Raw genomic sequence first — 20,041 nt, forward strand, 5'->3', positions numbered from 1 at the left:
AGGAATTCAACTTAATAAAATATAACCCACATTTTGCTTTTGAGGTCTGCTGTCCTGAAAGAGACCATTGATGGCCTGATAGCGTATATTACCATGACAGCTATCATCTGAGGAAGGAGGCCCTCTGTCCTCCTCTTCATCCTCATCATCGTAGGTAGTCATCATAACACATGAGGGCGTTCCATCTGCCCACAAATCTCGACATCTATTATACGATAGCTTACTTGGATCAGGAAGGTCAAAGCTTTTCCCTGCCTAAATTTGAATATAATTATGGTTTATATATATGTATATTAACATATAGTTTTAGAAAGCTCTTACTTGAAACTCACAAAAGAGACTTTCTCCTCCATGTAATTTCCTGTAGTTCTCTTTAAATTTACGATATGCCGCATAGTGTGCACTTGGGTAAACCCCAGCAGAGGTTGCACTTCTCTTAAGAGAGGATTTCCTCGTATTGCTGAGGGTTCTTTTAGCATGGAGAGACTCATTGGTTCCGCTTAATCCTCCACAAGCACCCCCACCTCCATGCTCGAACACTGTTGAAGGATTGATGTACATGGATTGATGTCGACGTATCTGTGCTGTTCTATGAGCATGTCCTGGAGTCTTGAATTTTGAGGATAAAATGTCCGATACATTCTCAGAGAGTGTTTGAATCCCACCTGTTGGTCATAGAATATAGGTACATATTATATTAATAAGGAATTAATCGTGTGGTTTGAAGTAGCTTTATAGTAGGATCTTATCAAGGGGGGATTTTAAGTATGTGAAGGGCCCTCGTAATGAGTAAAGGGATGATGATATGAGAGTTGAGAGAACACTTAAAATACTTTTATTTATTAATATTTATATTAATATCATAAGTGTGGCATGTAATTATTCATAATAAAAGATATTCATTCTTGTGAAAACATAAATTATGTATTTTTCTATTAATTTCATTCTATACCGCAATTAGTTCATGCCATTAAGCACTAAATGCACCATATTTACTGTGCTTCATCTGATGAAGTGCTTGAATTCATCGTTTCTCATCTCTTTATTCAATGAGCAACAATAAAATAGCTAGATAGGTACATTAAATCTTTAGAATTGAAGTCATATGTACAATGTAGGTACATGATCATATCTTTGGACGTAATTTACTGATGGGTGAGCTGTTTTGTAGGACATGTCAAATGTGAATAACGTTGCTATCTCTAAAGTATCACGCAACCTTTCCTCCAAAATTAACTCAAAATAAGGACCAAAATCAGTTGGTAGCTCGTCAATTCTTCCCAACTTTGGAATTATCATTGAATACTTGTTTAGAGCTTATTCTAATTCAACCAATCAGAACACTGATTCGGAAAAAAGAAGCAGAAACATCGACAGCGGACAATACAATACACTGTATTTCTCAAAATTGAATTGTTTATTATAATTTATTCAAAAATAGTTAATAGTTTAGATGTAAAGGTATTAAAACAAGATTATAGATGCTTCATATTCAAAATAATTGTTTAATTGATGGTTATAAGCTCATAAGCGATTATTTCCACCCCCCTCCCCGGAATTGATTGTAATATATATATTCACACAACCTAACCAGCTTATTATATTTAAATTTCTTAATAAACATTAATAACTAACTTGACCAAAGATCAATCAAAATCGACCTTTTTAAAAGTTTTTTAAATTGAAATTTAAGGTCTATTATATAACTTCAGCTAGGATGTAAAGCACTTGAAGAAGAAATAAAAAAGTTATTATCTTCTAAGTAAGGTCCATCATTTAACTCGAGTTTTTAATGATTATATACATTTTTTATTAATTGTAATGTATATATCATTTTTCAAATACTGAAACGGTTGTATCAATTTTTTATTCATTTTGATTTTCATCTAAATAGTTCTTTCATGTCGAAATATGGGACTAAATTTTAGTTATACCCTAAAAACTTGATTTAAAAAAAAAAGACTTTAAAAGAAGCACATGTAAAGATTGAAAGTTTTAATGGTCATTTTCGTGTTCAACGGCTTAAATAACAGTAATAAATGTGGGGTTTAGCCTGCGGGCCAAAATGTTGTTGCATAGTGTAGTATGCGTAAATACAAATTGCACATTTATTAGTATTAAAACCCATTTTTTTTTAGTAAGATAAGGACAATAAGGGTAAATGACAACATTATGGGCTTAATAAATATAGATTAAGTGTTTTTTATTTATATAACTAACTCCAAAACAGCTTCTCAGTGTTACTTTTTTCATTCATCAGTACACACACAAGTGATTACTTTATACTGAGATCAGTGTTGTCCGCAGGAGGTGGGCTGGAGGGACTGTAGTCACACGAAGTAAGGAATTTTGCCTTTTTACTAGAAAATTTAATATTCCAAAAAATTTAATTTTTCATATCTTTTTCCAAAAAATTAACTTTCTGTAAATAGCTATGAATTTTTGAAATTTTTCTCCAAAAATTAAATATTTCATTTTTTTCTCCACAAAATTGAACATTTCAAATTTTTTTCCAAAAAATTAAATATTTGAAATTTGATTTTTGAATTTTTTTGTGAAAACCTGTGGATTTTGGAATTTTTTTGTGAAAACCTGTGGATTTTTGGATTTTTTGTCAACAGCTTTATATTTTTGAATTTTTTGTCAACAGCTGTGGATTTTCAACTTTTTTTCCCCAAAAAATTAATATTTGAAATTCAATAATTTTTCAATTTTTTTCCAAAAAAATTCCAAAAACATAGCCCCCCTAAAAATAGTATATAATTCTTCAGACGCCCCTGGAGATGTTCTATCTTCAAGTATTATTATATCAGCTTTGGAAAATAAAAAACCCTGTTTAGGTTGCAACTACAAAAAGTCATATTTCATGCAACTCTACGTATCGATATCTAATTTATATAAGAAGACAAGACTCAGCTATGAAATGAGTTAGATAGGACAGCTTCATTGTTACTACGGGGAAAAAAAAATATGAACTAAATATACGATAGTTAGATACGAACTGGAGCAGAAACTTTATATAATGAAAATGTCTGAATATAATAATGATTAATTAAGCCTTAGTTATTCAATTGTAAGGCTTTTTAGTTCCATTTTCTCTATGTTTCTTGCCTCGATCACACGGGAGACTCAATTCCTCACTTAACATAACGGCTAACGACAAATGAGGCCCTTGGGCCATGTACTCGTAATTTTGGGATAGTTCGATTTCTTGATCTCAGTGACATGTATATAATTTGATCAATGTATATAATGAGCCCTTTCAAACATACCAGAGGATTTCCTCAAAGTTCCTTGCTTATTTGACGTGGAGTAAATCTCTCCACTATTATCTAACTGACTCAAGGACTTCCCCATTCCAAGATATGATATGGTTCGTTTAACGCCTGAAGTTGAAGTGACTGAGTTTGAGGAAGTGTGACGATAGAGCCAGGAAGGATGAGGTTGTGGTCCCGTTGGCGTTTTGAGATTTAACGTTCCGTGGTTTTGAACCAAATTCTAAGGAAAGAAAAGGAGGGGGTTAAAATAATTAAGTCATAATTTTTATTATTTATGATCATCCTATGAAGAATAATATGTAAATGAGAATTTATTAGATACGTGTATTTTATATATTTATATTCATACCTTGGAGGAGGGCCAAGTCCCTGTCTGGTCAAAATACACAAATAACTAAAAATATACATATATACAATGGACCATTGGCTCCTGTGATTTTTTAAAATTTATTTTATAAATAAAAATACCTACTAATAAATATTAAGCAAGTAATTATCCAGTAAATAAATAGACTTATTAACATCCATGACATGGTATGATAAATGCTTATGCCAAAGAATGGGATGAACCTATGTACATAACATTTGAAGCGTCAATATAAAAATATTCGTTATTTTTATTGTATCACGCAATCTTTCATACTTAAAGAAACAAGTTAAGGCCATATAACAGTTGGTAGTTAGCCAATTCTTTCCGTCTATGGAATTATTATTCAACTAGCAGTTGTACTCAGAGTTGCTCGGAGTTATTAGCCGCCGTCGAACAAATAAACTTTATCCTAAAAATTTAGAAGATAACGCCCCAAAAAATCCTCAGTGTTACTCACCGTTTTTCATCAGCACTCTCAAACGTAGTTACTCAAACCATAGATTTTCTCTCCTAAATAATGCGGATATCAATAATATCAGCATGAAGAAAAAAAAAAGAACTCTGTGCCAGGAGAGTCTCTATAACACTACTAGTCTGAACCTTAGCTACACACTCTCACTGTTACATGCAAAAAGCCTGCAAAATTTCATTAATATGAATACTTTGTAATTTCTTCGATCAAAAATATGTATATTGTATACATCAGGGAGCACTATAAACAGTGCACCCAGTATACACGCTTAATATTACATGTAAAACGCCTGTTAATAGTTCATTAATACGGCTGCATTATTATTTCTTAGATTAAAAATATTAATATGATATACATGAGGGAGCACTATAACCAGTATACCCTACATTCACGCTCTATGCTACATGATAGATTTCATTACTATGACTACATTGTTATTTCTTCCATCAAAAATATGTGTACAAATATGATATATTTTCAATCATACAAACATTTTTTACTCGGTAGATGGCTCTTAAATTAAATCAATGTTGTTTTTTAAAGGCTTTTTAACGATAATTAGAAAGATTTTTTGTAAATTAACTCTCAATTCCGTCAAATTGTATATCATGGTCAATCATATAATGGAATGTCTTAATTTCCTCAATGGAACATCCTTTCAGATTGAAGGAAGCTAGAGTGGATGTTATTACAAATACGCAGGAGTGAAACCTTGTTTTATTAGTTCAGATAATTGTAGGTCCTTCTTCTTATTTACATAATGTGCGGTACGTCAACACGTCAATCGTTAACTTTATTGTATCATGCAACCTTTCATAGGAAATGGAACAGACAAGACCCAAGGTCAGTTGATAGTTAGCCAATTTTTTCCAACTATGGAACTATTGTTTAATAATTGGTAGGAATTGTTCACAACTTAAAAAAGGCTAATTCTAATTACTCCAATCAATGTTCAGAACACTAATTAGGAGAAAAGAAGCTGAAACATCGACAGTTGACAACAAAATGCACTGTATATTTTTGTGTTAACGAGAAAACTCCGTCATGGAAATCGATCAAAGTCATTTTTTTCTTTTTTTCCCCCCACTTGAGTCATAGATAGACTTGAAGTCATTATATGTACATAATATGTGGTTCGTCATCATAAAACACGTCGTTATCTTTATTGTATCTCCCAACCTTTCCTTACAAAAGGAAAAGAAGGTACATAATCAGTTGGTAATTGTCCAATTCTTCCCAAGTATAGAATATTTATTCACAGTTTAACAAAAAATCATTCTAATTCAACCAATCAACCTTCAGAACACTGATTATCGGAAGAGAAGCAGAAACATTGACAGATTTTAATTTTTATACCCTGGGCAATCAAAAAAGTGATTTCACAACTATCGGTCTCGGCAATTTCCATTATTTTGTCCACATTTTCAACAATTGAGCTTGCAGAGCGTGGTGCATCTTTGACATCAACATTACATGAATGGAATCAACGAAAACATGATTGGTTGTTAGAGTATCAGGACTATAAACACCATTCACTATTACTACAGTTATTTTAATTCCCTTTTTTTTTTGTCCAGAAACGGAGAGAAAAATATCTGAGAACATCCAATACTACTGCTTTGAGAATTGAAGCCTGCAAGGAGTGTTATGTGGGTTTGCATATTGGGCCTCACACCCCACACATAGTAGTCAAAGGGCTTCAGATCAGGGTAGCTAAGAGGGCACATTTCCTTTTCTCAAAACATGATTAAAGTCTTCAAAATGTTGGTTTGTCCTAAATAATTCCAATTCCCATAACCCGATTTGGACAAACTGCGCCAAATTTAAAGTTCTAGCATGATTTCAGATCTGTCAACATGAATGGTAAATCTGTAGTGTCATTATTTATGGACTTATTTGCGTCCTTGTACACGCACTCGGCACGGAGACACACAATAAACGCTGGCCACCGTGTGTATTCGGAGTATATCTCAAGTATATTGTAATCAAACTTAAACTGTTGTGTCAGGAGATCCTTGTTATTGAACACACTTTCAATAACAAGGATCTCAGGGTTACCAAGATATTTATTGATCCCATAAATATATATTGTTCGAGATTTAAAATCCCCCCACCCTGTAATTTGTTGATATTTTTGCATGTAATATACAAAGCTCATCATGCGCATATGTTACTTCTTTTTAACGAGTTTTTCTTTCTTATTCCCGCCTCGTAGAGAGAGAGAGAGAGAGAAAAAGCTATGAAGTTAGAAAGAGAGAACAATCCCAAGTCTATCCTTGTAAGAAATATTTATCTCAAGGGACACGCACTAGAGAGATGAAAGAGAGAGCAAGCAACAATAAAAATCATATACATGATGTGCACAACCAGTAAATATTAATACTAAACACAAGAGAAAACCCCCAAGTTAAATTTTACTAGATGTCTTGTAATTTATAATTTATATCTAGGAGCAGGAAGGGGAATAAAGTTAGAAGTTATTGTAAGGCAATCACTAAAGGCAGGTTACCACATCTAAATACATTTTGGAATCATATGAGTCACTCTAAAGTGCTTCCAAAATATATTTTTGGATGCATTTACTCTCACTCAAACAGGGTTCATTTTAAATCACAGAACCTCTTGATTTTGAAATAAAGAATTGTTGAGGTTTAAAGATTATAATATGGAGAGTCCTTGCATAGTCTATTGGTCCGTTCCAAACATACACACGTATGGTTACAAAATATCGATGGATGTGCTCACCCGCCTTTAGTGACAAAAGGAGTCTTTCTACCACACAGCATCACTCAATCGACTAGTTAGTAGTCTTTAGGGAAATGATACGTATATTAGTAACATATATAGTACATAGATTCATCACTGGAGGGATTTTTTAACACAAAAGCAAGCTAAAACGACTTTTCTCAAAATGGAGAGTAGATAATACCATTTGCATTCTTTGACGAATATTCGTTTGATGTATGTTCCTTACATTGGTCAGATGGAGTTCCACTGATTAAGTATAAGTAAAGAAAATAACTAAGTTTAGTAAATAGAAAAGGAAAAACGGTTGTTGTGAGTGCTCTTTCTTCTTTTTTGCTTATTATTGAATAGGTCGTACTGGTATTAAGTTATTCCTCTAAAGTAAGCATTTTTACCTATCTTTGGTGTAAATTATTAAAAAAAAAAAAATAACTTAAAAAAAAATATATATATACGAATTTAAATATAATTATAATATTTTCCCTACACTAATGCTATTTTAAATGAAGAAGATTCATAGCAGTAATTCATTTTCTCCCCCACCCAAAATCATAAAAAAGGCAGCTGACATTTACGACGATCTTAAAAATCCAATCTTTAAGTATAAGTAAATGTTATAGTATTATAATTACTCCATCTGATCCAGGAATTTTCTTTAATGTTCATATACATTTAGTATAGTTCCTTCTCTAGGAACGACCGAGTGTCGAACCTGGTAACTACATTGAGTTTAAGTGAATAATTTCTCCTGAGTGTGTTGTCCACTGAGCACACGGTGTTACGTCACTAACACAAAAATACCCCATGGGCCATGTATTTTATATTATTCGTCAATTTCTATGCACAAATCATTCATATTAACCCGTCGGATGTACTAGGAATTGGAACTTGAAGTATCTAAAATTGATTATTGTTACAATAATAGAATGTCATAAATTAATAGTTTACTTGAAAAAAGCAAAATCAGGACAAAATTCAGTCTCTTAAATCAAATAAAATTTTTATGCTGTAGCTAAAAAGATTGAGTATCTTAACTTATCCTTGTAATTTGAAGAATCATTCTATCATTGACTCAAATATGCCTATGAAATATTGGGCTGTATCTACATACTAGGTTTGAGAAAAAAAAGTAATTTATTATATTTCGCACCTTTATTTAAAGATAGGTATATTTTGTTCATTATTGGTCACACTGGATCATTCATACAAGAAAGTGTTGTGAAGGTGTGAGTCTATACTGTATACTACAAAGGCTTTTTGTACAGTATTACGCTTAGTCGGGTTAGTCGTGAATTATTGTGCGTGGAGTATGGAGGTCTGAAAAGGATAAATTCGCCATATTTCCCTTTATTAATACCTGAAAGGAAAAAACACGTCGAAAACGACCAAGGAAATTTGTGATAAATATGAGACTGATACTCTTTTGGTTCGTTTTGTCAAAAAAGTTAGAGCAACTTTGTTTTTCGCTCAATTCTTCCCTCTACTATGAAAACAGAAGAATAGGAGAAATTAAGACATCATGAAGATAGTCATCCACCCTACAGCCGCCCTAACCTGGCACCATCTGACTATTTCCTGTTCCTGTCTATGGGCAATTCGCTTAAGGGGAGGGGGGTAAAAGTTGGACATAATTGAGGCCACTGTAAGTGTTTTAAATGTTAACATATTATATACAATTGTTACATACGTACAAACAAGCTGGAATGATTTTTTTCTCAAAATTGAGTATAGATTACATTTGTATTCTTTTGACGAATTATTTGGGTATGTTGGGTATTGCACTTAACTTATTAGCTAAAATTGATATCCACAAAAAAAGAATGAGAAAATATAAGTATGTTAAATCAAAGCAAGATTCTAAAATATAAATAAAATTCTTGGGTATCTTAACTCATCTCAAGAGTTTGAATACGACGATAATAATTGACTCAAATATGTCAACGAAATATTGGACTGTATAAATATATAGTTCCCATCAACAAAAAAGGAAGCATTTATATTATTCGACGAATATCCCTTAATTTCTATCAATAAATTGCTGTTATTAACATTGCAAATTGAACATAAAGTAATCAGGGTCATTGCTAAACTTCATCATTTGGGGGAGGGTTAGCTCCAAAAAATATCAACACTGCAATACAATCACTTATATAAATTGGTTTATGGTATATATAAATTATGAAAAAAAATATTGGGGGTCCTTCAGAAACTTTTAAAGGATCTTGAGCCCCTCTAAAAAGAGTCTAGCGACGCCACTGATCACAATAAAATGATGAAAAATGGACGGATTATATTTGAAAGCACATATCATGGCCACTATACGTTCCTTAAATCAGATAAAGGTTCTAAACTATAGCTAAAAGTCTTGAGTATCTTAATTTATTTATCCCAGTAATTTGAATATTCATTAATTTATTATATTTTCAATTATTCAAAAATAAATAAATAATGGAATTATCTCTTTTTTTGTTGTTGTTCAAGATGGTTTTTATATTGACGCACCACATTTGACTATGTATAATATGAATAAGATCAGGGGCGTCCGCAGGGGGTGGGATGGAAGGGCTGTAGCCCTTCCCAAAAAAGTAATTCTTCAAATTTTTTGTGAAAAGCTATGAGTTTTGATTTTTTTTCCAAAAAATTTAGTATTTTTAATTTAGTTTATGAAATTTTTTCTAAAAAATTAAACTTTTGGTGAGTAGTTGTTGATTTTAGAAGTTTTTTTGTCAAAAAAATACATTTTGTTTGAATACCTATGGATTTATAAATAAAAAAATTAAAAAAAATATTTGATATTTAATTTTTGAATTTTTTTTTTTCGAAAAATTTAATTTTTGAAATTTTTAGTGAAAAATCCAAAAACCAGGCCCCCTCAAAAATATAATCCTGCGGACGTCCCTGAGGTGTATAAATAATAATAAGTAACTTACTGTGGTTAAATCTGTAAGAGTAGAGAATTTACTGTTGCTACTATCGAGGATGTTTGAGGAGAAGAGCTCTCGAATACTGGAGTCCTCTTTGGATTTGATAAAGCAAAGAGCGTGAAGCGTCCCGAATATAGAGCTTACCAATGAAATCACAGTGCAAATGGTTGTCGCATAATATGCTAAAAATATATATATAGAGAGATGTATGTTATTATGAGGGATATATATATGTATGATTCAGCATCCCCAATAACATACCAATAGACATGTGATAGTATAGATCATTGTCACGAATGTATTGTAAATCCTCTTCCGATAAAAACGTTCTCCATTCACCAGCTTCAAGTATGATTAAATTAACACTATTGATGAGAGTAACGAGGGAGGAAAGGAGAATGATTCCCCTTGCCTTGAAAGGAGATATTGGACCGCAGCAGGAACCGAGGGATGCCATGATCGCGCCGCTTAATATATTCTATGAAAAAAGAAAAAAAAAAGAGCACATTATTAAAAGTGTTATAATTAGCATATCATTGAAAGGAGTCAATCCTTACATTAATGACTAACAGGTATGAATTCATGACACAAATATCACGTCTTGAAAACTTATTTTGCATCCTCTATGTTTAGGGACCTTCCTATTATTCTTGAGCCTACAATACACTGCAAATGTGAGGAGAAATAGATGTAATGTACATATTTGGTTGCTTAGATAATAATTAGTTAGTATCAGAGCCATGAAGCTGTGAAGGATACTTTCCTCATTTGAATCTTCTTTCCTTACTCCTACAGTACATTATTAAATTACATACAATTCTCATTATATTCATTTCTAGAATTGTACAAAATATGTCCTGCGGATATGGAAACAGAAAATAAAAGTGATCATCCATACAATTTGGAGCCGTGGAAGGAAGGCACTAAACACAATCCCACTCCTTATATAACAAGGACATATTGGCAGGAGCTACTCTGTTTTGGATCCACAATTCTACCCCGAGTCAAACAAGGACTTACACATCTTATAACTCCCCTATAAATTCGCAGACATACTCTTTGTTTTTCATGAGCAGTTAACTACCTGCAACCCCTGCATCCTACCCGTTGCAGACGCTTCTGTATAACAGTTTTAAAAGATACAAAATCATGTTCAGATTACCCACTACAAAAGTCGTTCCCGCTTTCTAGGTCATATTTTATACACCTCCAAAGATACCAATAATTGAGGTACTTTCCTCACTGAATCTTCTTCCATTACACCTACAGTACATTTTTTAAATTACATACTATACTATGTACTAAATTAAGTACCTATCTATAGGAATATGAATGAATGAAAACCTATTGTCGGATAGGACTCTAAGAATGACTCTACCGGGTATAGAAAAAGTAATGAGACCTTCTAAAAATACAGTTTTGAATAGTTGTTCTTGATTAAATCTTAAAGTTCCTAATATTTTTAAATAGGTTAGATTCTAGGTTTTGGATTGATGTACATGTTTTAAACAAAAATTATGTATATGTCGGGATGGAGGCAAGAATAGGCATCATAGGCAATTTAATCCGTGCCGAGAGGACTACCTCGGACATCATGAATACCTTATACGTCAGCAAGGCCACAGTCTGTCGGGTGAGAAACCGTTTGGCTGATGGGAACAACCTCAATGACAAATCCAAGAGGGGAAAACCCATTAAAGTTAAGACATCATGGAGGCCTTTAAGCTCAACCCGACAATGAAGATGTCAGAGCACGCCAAGAAGAAGGAGGTGCATCGGTCCACTGTGGCCAAGGCCATCCAAACGGCTGAAGGAAGGTGTCTGGATGAATTGAGAGGCAACTCCTGTCTCAACGTTAAAAAGAACTCCATCTTCAGCAATGTCAACAACTCTTGAATGATCTGAAGCACAGCAGCAACCCGGTATTTTTTTTTCTCTGATGAAAAGGCCCTATAATGTTGACCCTGTCTAAAACAAGTAAAATGGCAAGGCTGACAACAGCATCAGAACAGTCGCCAAGACCAAACATTCGGACTCTGGGACGATTTTGGTGGCATCAACTAGAGAAAAAATTCCTCCAATTCAGTTTCCTGTTTGATACGAGTTACCCACGGCCGACTGCTTGAGGGTGTAGAAGGAAAATGTGGCCCCATAGATCACCAAGACCACGAAGAAGTACAACAAGACAACGTACGTATGGGGATCCGGCCCATATTGCTAATACTGTAGAAGAATGTGTGGGTAGCAACATGAACTTCTGGTCCAAGAACCTTCGCCCCCTCAGAGCCCAGATTTGAATCCACTGGATTACTCCATTTGTTGGCAAATTGAGAAGAAGCCCTGTAAAGTCTGCCACCTGGATATTGATGCCTCCGTTGATCAGCAGCGGAAGATCATGAAAAAAGACTACCTTGCCAGTGAGGTTCCGGAGAGGTTTGGAGGCTGTTATTAAGGCTGATGGTGCCCGGATTCCTAATTATTGTGCATTGTTATAGAAAAAAATATTATCAAATAAAATTTTCTATATATAATTATGAGTATTTTAATGACTACTTAGAGGCAGGTCTCAGTACTTTTTCTGCAGCCGGTAATAGGAAATCCTACGCACTTATTATTATAATTTTGTATATATACATAGTATGGATTATATTTATAATTCATATGCTAAAACAAATAAATCTTTATTTTTCTATGTGAATTTCCATTTTATATCCTTTTATGTTCATAAATTCGATATTAAATGTACAAGTTATAATGGAGTACGTAATGCATTTTCTTATTGAGAAAGAAAGACACACAAAAAGTTTGTTATTTATTTCATACAAAGAGTACCTCTCTCCTTCCTCTCTTGAATGAAGATATTATTACAAACTATGTACCGGGTGGTCCATTAAAATAGGAACACTTAGAGTTTTATACTTCAACAAGATATAATTTATTAATTAACAATAGAATTTCAACCAAATTAATACTACTAATAGATGTGGATCTGAGCTCTCTTAATCATTAATATAGACGCCTTTAGTGGCAATGATGGCTTCCAGGCGGTGGTAGAAGTCCTGGTACCCGCTGCGAATGTTGTCCTCTGTGATGAGGTCCCAGTTCTGTCTGACAGTGGCTTTGAGGCCTCGGTTTGATGGACACTAGAGGCCTTCTTTTGGGTGCATGCTGAGGGGGTTGGCATAAGGGCTGTCGAAGGGCCAAAAGTATCTAACGTTTTGAACTTACTGACGGCGGCGAATGAAAAGGTTGATTCTGAAAAAGTCCTTTTTTCATCTTATACGTAAGCGAAGAGCTTTTTTTTTATATAACTAATTGTTAATGCTTTAATATATCGAAATAATAATTAATTTCAATCACTCAACCTTCATTAACTATTGATTACAGATTAGCAATTTTCTTTTACTGAGGTTATTCATCATATATCAAATCTAAAACCCGTTCTCTTAAGTCTTGTATCGTCCTTATCATTGGTTCTTGACAAACGTTCCAAAATTTTAGAGCGTCCTCTACAGGGCATCATTTTGACAAATATTTAGAGATGGGATTCTTGTAAGAAGGTGAGGAAAAGGTAGGAGATACATATATGGTATTATTGAATTCAGATTTTTATTAATATCAGCTGCCTATTATATGATTTTGAGAAATGAATTACTTCTATAAAGAGGAGAACCTTTTACATTTAAAATACCATTAGTTGAGGGAAATATTATAATTAAATTTATATTCATTTTATTAAGCATTTTTAAATCATTTTACACCAGAGATAGGTAAGAATTCTTCTTTTGGAGGGAGAGGTTAACACACACAAAAAATGATTCAATAATGAACAAGAAAGGAGAAGAGCACACAAATCAACCATTTTTCTTTTTCTAATCCCCATTCTTAGTTTTTTCTTTACACTGAATGAGATTTAGAAAATAGAGTTTCAAACCTTATTTACAAATATTATAGTATAGTACTTTACGATGCTAGCCCGCTAAGACAAAAATATGTTTCTGTCAGCTGTCGATATTTCTGCTAGTTTTCCTCTAATCAGTCATCTGAACATAAATAAAAGTAATATTATTCACCAGTGCGTTATACAAAAGCAACCGAAAATTATAATACTTGATTGTTTAGGCTCTCAAAATGGCTGTCATTAACAATACTGACGTCACATATAAACCCTCTAATGTATGTATTTGAAAGATTCAACATATATGTATAATACTTTATGTAACTAAATAAGCAAGAGTAATAGAGTGAGGCAATCCATTCCAGCCCTCTCGCTTTAAATTGAAAGAGTAGGTAACGTATTATTCCATGTAATTTCTCAGGAATGTCCTTCTCAAGTTAAGTTACACACTAATAACATTATGTATCTACTTTTATTGCAACAGATTGAAAAGGAAATGATGATTCAATATCTATTAACTTTTTTAATCCATCCATTTAATTTTTTTTTCTCCGTGAAATTAAAACTTTTTACAGAGTTGAAAAGTTATAATCATGCTAACGAATCAAATACTTTATATGATATGTATTATAATAAATACATTATTTCAATTGAATGATGATACTAAATATGTTACTTCATTATAGGCCCATACAACCCGGTTTTATTAGATTAAAAATCTTGTTCTTTTTTAACGAAGGAAAAAGGCGAATTATAATTTGTCATAATACATAGAACAGGCGAATATAAGGACAGCTCAACAAAAAATGGATCTCTCTTTATTGTATCCCAGAGCACCTTTGTATTATATAGTTAGGAAAACTAGGCAACAGTTACATTTGGAAAGCAAGAGATCATATTTTCTTAACCCTTCTGTTATGGAAGATTTATAAAATACGTCTTATACCTTTGAATCTATATTTTATCGTTATTACTTTTCTGTATGCTCCTGAAGCCTTCAATCAGATTATTTGTCACACATTATTTATCTTGATAATACCTTGTTTAGGAATTATTCACATATTTAGCCATTTTTAAACGAGGTTTAGTAGATTTAATGAAATGTTTGGCATATACATAAGTTGTTTGGTTGTTTTCCATTTTGATTATTTTATATAATATATACAACCTCATCCAAACTGATGGGTCCTAGTTGAAGTCCCAAAATTCGTATAAACTAATGAATATTTCAAAGAAATTTTTAGCAAAAATAAAAATCCTTGTCCTCGCTGGACTCAGAGTAGAATTGAGGATTGGCATTCGAGTAATTCTTGCCTATTTCCTTCCCCCTTCTCCACGTTACAGCTGAGAGTAGTTGATCTAATCAAACGTGAAGCGAAGCTGCTTTCTTCCAAAATATTATTCAATTGTTTGGTTTACCATGTTGATTTTCGGTTTATTTTTACTTAACACGCTCAAAGTGCTACTAAGCTCGAGTAATCATAATTTGATTTCCAAAAAAAGAACACACATGGCTCGATCAGTGACGGTGTTAGGAATTTGGATAAGTAAGGGAGTGGGGAAGGGGTTGTAATGGTAATATTTTGACATTAATATAATTTAAGAATAATCAATTTTGATTCTTTTTTTTGGATATATATTTTCTATATACTTTTATCTATTACTAGCAACCGCCATAGGTCGGTGTTATTAGGCGTGGACAAATAGTCAAACCTTGCTATAATCAAGTTTAATAGAAAAAAATGGTTAGATCATCATGTAGTCGGGCTGGCTAGAATTTTCAATTTGATGTATCGGTCCGACTGCTCGGCAAAACAGAAAGTTTTGACAAAAACACAACCAATCCTAGTCTATGACGTCACTATTCCTTTAATTTTCATTTTGATGTATCGTTCGGACTGCTGATTTTGACAAAACACGTCATTACTCATACGCAATGACGTCAATATAAAAAAGCGTGGTGGAAGTCAATCAGTCTTACACGCTTTATGGTATAAACCAAGTTTAATAGAAATACAAGGTTAGACCATCATGTAATCGGGCTTGCTAGAATTTTCAATCTGATGTATTGTACAGACTGCTGGCCAAGACAGGCAGATTTCGATCAAACACGCAATCAATCATAGTCTATGAAGTCACTATTGCTAGAATCTTCCATTTAATGTATCGTACAGACTGCAGGGCAAGAAAAACAGATTTGGACAAAACACACAACCACTTTTTTACTATGACGTCAATATTAAAAGCGGAATGGAAGTCAAACATCAGTCGTAAATAAAAATGAAAAAGGATAAAGTATTTATTTCAAAAACAGAGACAGATACATACTTTATTTATAAAATAAAAGTTGTTCAGAATTTTGAGTTACGTACGTAAGGTCTTGTTTCATTCTGAGCAGACCAAATTCCTGAGCTCTGGAGTGTAAGTTTGTTCTTTTGTTCATAAATGTATTATTTTCATGCAACAAGATAGATTCCCCGTGTCTCAAAGTTTATTAAAACGTATCGGTTGTCCATTCGAATTAGTGTCCATGGTTTTGAAATGAGGTTGCGTTAATTAAATATAATAATAGCTACAAATTTATAGTTTTGAGGGGGAAAAAATCAAGATATCAGAACCAAATACAATGGAACAACTTTTAACCAAACACAGTTAATTAAATTTACTAAACCTCCATTAAAAATGGCTACGTATACAAATAAATCCTATGCAAGACATTATTTAAAAAGTAATAATGAATTTGATTTAATATTTGAAGAGGATACTGAAAAGTGTTGAAAATAAAATGTAGATTCAACGGAATAAGAAGCAGGTTTATAAATCTTGGGGTGAATAATATCCCAGTTCACTATCGGAGGATTATAATGACGTGCTAAGCTTTTGTTACACTCACACTCGTTGCTAAACCTTATCTAAAGTCAAATCATAATTTTATATGTTTAAGTATTCCCATTTCCTTTTGTTTCTTAATATGGCACGCGGAGCTTTAGCTGCATATGCTCGTTGTTAAAGATGAGCCCTCCTCAGACAATCAAACAAACATACAGAGGAACTTTGCTTTATAAATATAGATTGAACAAATAAATCAAACTCTTATGTCAAAAGGAAAAAGCCGTATAGAGTTCCATTACTTAATATAATACTTAGTGATGAAAATCCGCTGTATTTTTTTTAGCCGGCCCGCTTTTTCGAAATTAATAATCTGAAGAATGAATTTTCTTTTCCTTAGCTGTTATCGTTATTATTTAACTTCTGATTAGTTAAATTCCTGTCCTACATACTAACATTCAATTATATTCAAAACCGGATTGAACAATCGTGTTTGCTCATAAAAGACAGAGAGTCACCTTGAAGATTTGTTGCGAAGTTATATGTGTAAGTCATTGTTGGGGACTCAGAGTAGAATTGAGGATATACATCGAGTAATTCTTGCCCTTATTTATTCCCTTCTCTCACTCCTTCTTCGTCACAGCTGATTGTAGCTACTTTTCTCCAAAAAATTCTTCAAATTGCCAGGGTTACCATATTGATTTTTGTTTTCTTTATTTTTTGACATGCCCAAAATATACGTGAACTTGATGTTTGAGTGATTTTTTTTGATGACCAAAAAAAGACACTCAAAATATAAAAATTGAGCAATTTGTATTTAAAGATAAATACAGTTTTATTAGGATAATTTCAAGTAATTTAGTATTTTTCTATATTTATCATAATTTACCCATAAATTTTGCTATACTATATTAACAAATCAAGATTTTGAGAAAGATTTTCTTCCCTTCATTTTTGCCTTCGATCAGTATTTATAGTTTTAAAGATATTAAAAGACTGTTCAACGTACACATTTGGAGGAAATTTGAAGTTGGCGTTTTCTCCAAGAGTCAAATTGAGCAGTTTTTCCCAGAAAGGTCAAAATAATGATTTTTTTGGAGCGATTGCTCACAAATCCCTAAGTTTACTGATAATACCTGTAATTAAATCAGATTTCATATGAAATCCCAACTTTGCACAACATATTTATAAAAAAGAATCCCTTACCGCCTTGACGAATCACTCAATCTGTTTGTAATGAGTTTGAATATTGATTTCAAATCAATTTTTATATAAAAAGAACCCTCTTTTTGCATTTTGATATGGATGCTATCTCAGCAGAATATATTTTATTTTTTTGTCTCATTTTATAAGATGATAAAAGTATAATCTTACATAGTTCATAAATTATTATTCTTCATTCGAAAATATATTCTCAGTACCCTACAAAAGATGTTTCTCTAAATATAAAATATGTACAATAAACGATATACTCTGTAGTGTTGGGCTTTGACCCTTATAAGACTTTCGGTTTGAACCAATCTAATGGAAAAAATTGGTCTAGAACATGCTGTTATGTTTTTTGATCACAAAACCTTGGTAGGTAGTTAAGTAATTCTGCCCAACAATCAAATTATTATTCAATAATTGTAGATAATTATTGTACACACTTTAAAAAGAGGTAATTGTAATTCAACCAATCCACGTTCAGAACACTGATTAGAAGAAAAGAAGAGGAAACAACGACAGCTGAGTTAACACACGGAATATATTGAGAGCGATAAAGAATCCGTCCACGATTTGAAAACGATTAAATTTCGGTCTACGGTCTGAGATTGTGATCTGTGCCAAAATATCCGTACAGACTGTGATATGAGGGCGTAGGATATTTAATCGTTTACAAAACTTGGACCGATTTGTATGTGGTACAAATATGTCCCCAATAAATAAAGGAATTTTTGCTTTTTAATTGATTTTTTTTTTGTCTTTCGGCCCATTATGTAGCAGAGCAAAAATTTTATATTAGAAATTTTCTTTCCAAAAAGTTAAATTTTTGGAGAAAACTATGGATTGTTGAAATTTTTTTTCCAAAAAATTTAATATTTCGAACCTAAGAATAAAAAGTTTTATTTTTTGTGAATAATTTTTTTTTTTAAATGTTTTGTGAACAATTTTTTTTTTTTTTGTATAGCCATCTGCCCAAATTTTTAAATGACTTAAGGCCGAACCGAAAAGAAAAAAATTAGGTCTGGATCGGTCTCATTTAAAATCAGAACAAGGCAATTTATATAAATGAATTGTTGGTGACGTCATTTGTCTTTCTAAAACGTCTAGCATAAATCACATTCGTAAATCTCCTAAATCAGGATAGGGAAGTAAATCCGTCCAATGATTGAGACTAAAAAAATTGAGACCTACAGATTTGCCTATGATTTGGAAACGATATGATTTAGATTTCTGTCAGGACAGCGAAATATTGGCCAAAATCGGTTTTAAAAAATTACAAAAGACCAACAAATATATTCGGTCTTGAACCAAGTCTCAACACTAATTCTCAGTACAAATCAATACATGAAATGTTTTTTTTTTAAAAGCTTCTTCCCCTCTTGTAAATCAGAGCTCACAAGATTCTCTTCCATTTCCTTGAAAACAACACCTTATCGTGTGTACTTACTTATGAATGTAACTAGTAACATTAGGGGGATGATACACAACATTTATTTAGGGATGAAAGTGTAGGGATTCCTTAGTTGGGATAAAAATCCTTTTTATCAGACTTATTATAAAGGTATTAGATCACCCTTTGAATATTGTAAAAACGTGGTGTGTCAACATAAAAACAATCTATTACAAAAATCAAGAAAATGAGAAAGCTTCCATTTAACATTTTACATACCTAATAGAGTACAGTGGTCGGGACACAGGGGTAAATTAATGGGAGTAATACTTCCTAGTGTTGAAGGGAATAAAAAACATGACATTTAATGTTTATTATTCATTTTTACAGGATGAATTATGATACCCAAGAATTCTAGCTATAGAGTATAATTTATAGTTGATTTAAGAGATGTACCTCGATATATTCATATAAAATATGTCCATTTCTTAAAGTGTGAAAATCAATTTTGTCTACTACTGTCAGTGCAATCTGCGGTACATCCAAGGGTTTAATAAGAAGAATGGTTTCATTGTATAAGTTTGCCTGCAAACTTTCACTTTCCATCACGAAATTGGAGACAGCGAGAGCGGAAAGTCGAAATTCAACTACCGTAAGTTTTTAATAATAAGGAAATAACTTTACTATTGGAGTAGAAAGAGACTGATCTCCAATTTATCGAGATATTTGGACAATTGGCACTTTGGAGGATCATGAAAGTAGATGGAAGGTATCATTATTTGGAGGAGGCCGTGATTTTGTCTCTTAAGTAGTATTCGCAGAATGGAAGGGGCTTGGAGTCGATCTGTGGACTGAGGGATGAGGCAGGAGGAGATCACATTTCATTATTTAAAGAAGGGATATGGCTGGAGAAAAAAACTAAGTATAGC

The 20,041-nt window shown here is 32.6% G+C and overlaps 1 protein-coding gene across 1 annotated transcript in view; it reads right to left on the reverse strand.

Moving 5' to 3' along the window:
• The window catches only part of LOC121126080 (uncharacterized), a 110,252-nt gene that overhangs the window by 1,278 nt on the left and 88,933 nt on the right, over positions 1–20,041 (reverse strand). Inside the window, exons 3-7 of the mRNA XM_040721375.2 lie at positions 10,051–10,267; positions 9,796–9,971; positions 3,273–3,498; positions 322–665; positions 31–255 (exon numbers count right to left, since the gene is read on the reverse strand). Of these exons, the coding sequence (XP_040577309.1) occupies positions 31–255; positions 322–665; positions 3,273–3,498; positions 9,796–9,971; positions 10,051–10,267 (1,188 nt within the window). The remainder of the gene's footprint in view (positions 1–30; positions 256–321; positions 666–3,272; positions 3,499–9,795; positions 9,972–10,050; positions 10,268–20,041) is intronic.

The sequence above is a fragment of the Lepeophtheirus salmonis genome, chromosome 11 (genome assembly GCF_016086655.4).
Source record: "Lepeophtheirus salmonis chromosome 11, UVic_Lsal_1.4, whole genome shotgun sequence".
In the NCBI taxonomy this organism is placed as follows: domain Eukaryota; kingdom Metazoa; phylum Arthropoda; class Copepoda; order Siphonostomatoida; family Caligidae; genus Lepeophtheirus; species Lepeophtheirus salmonis.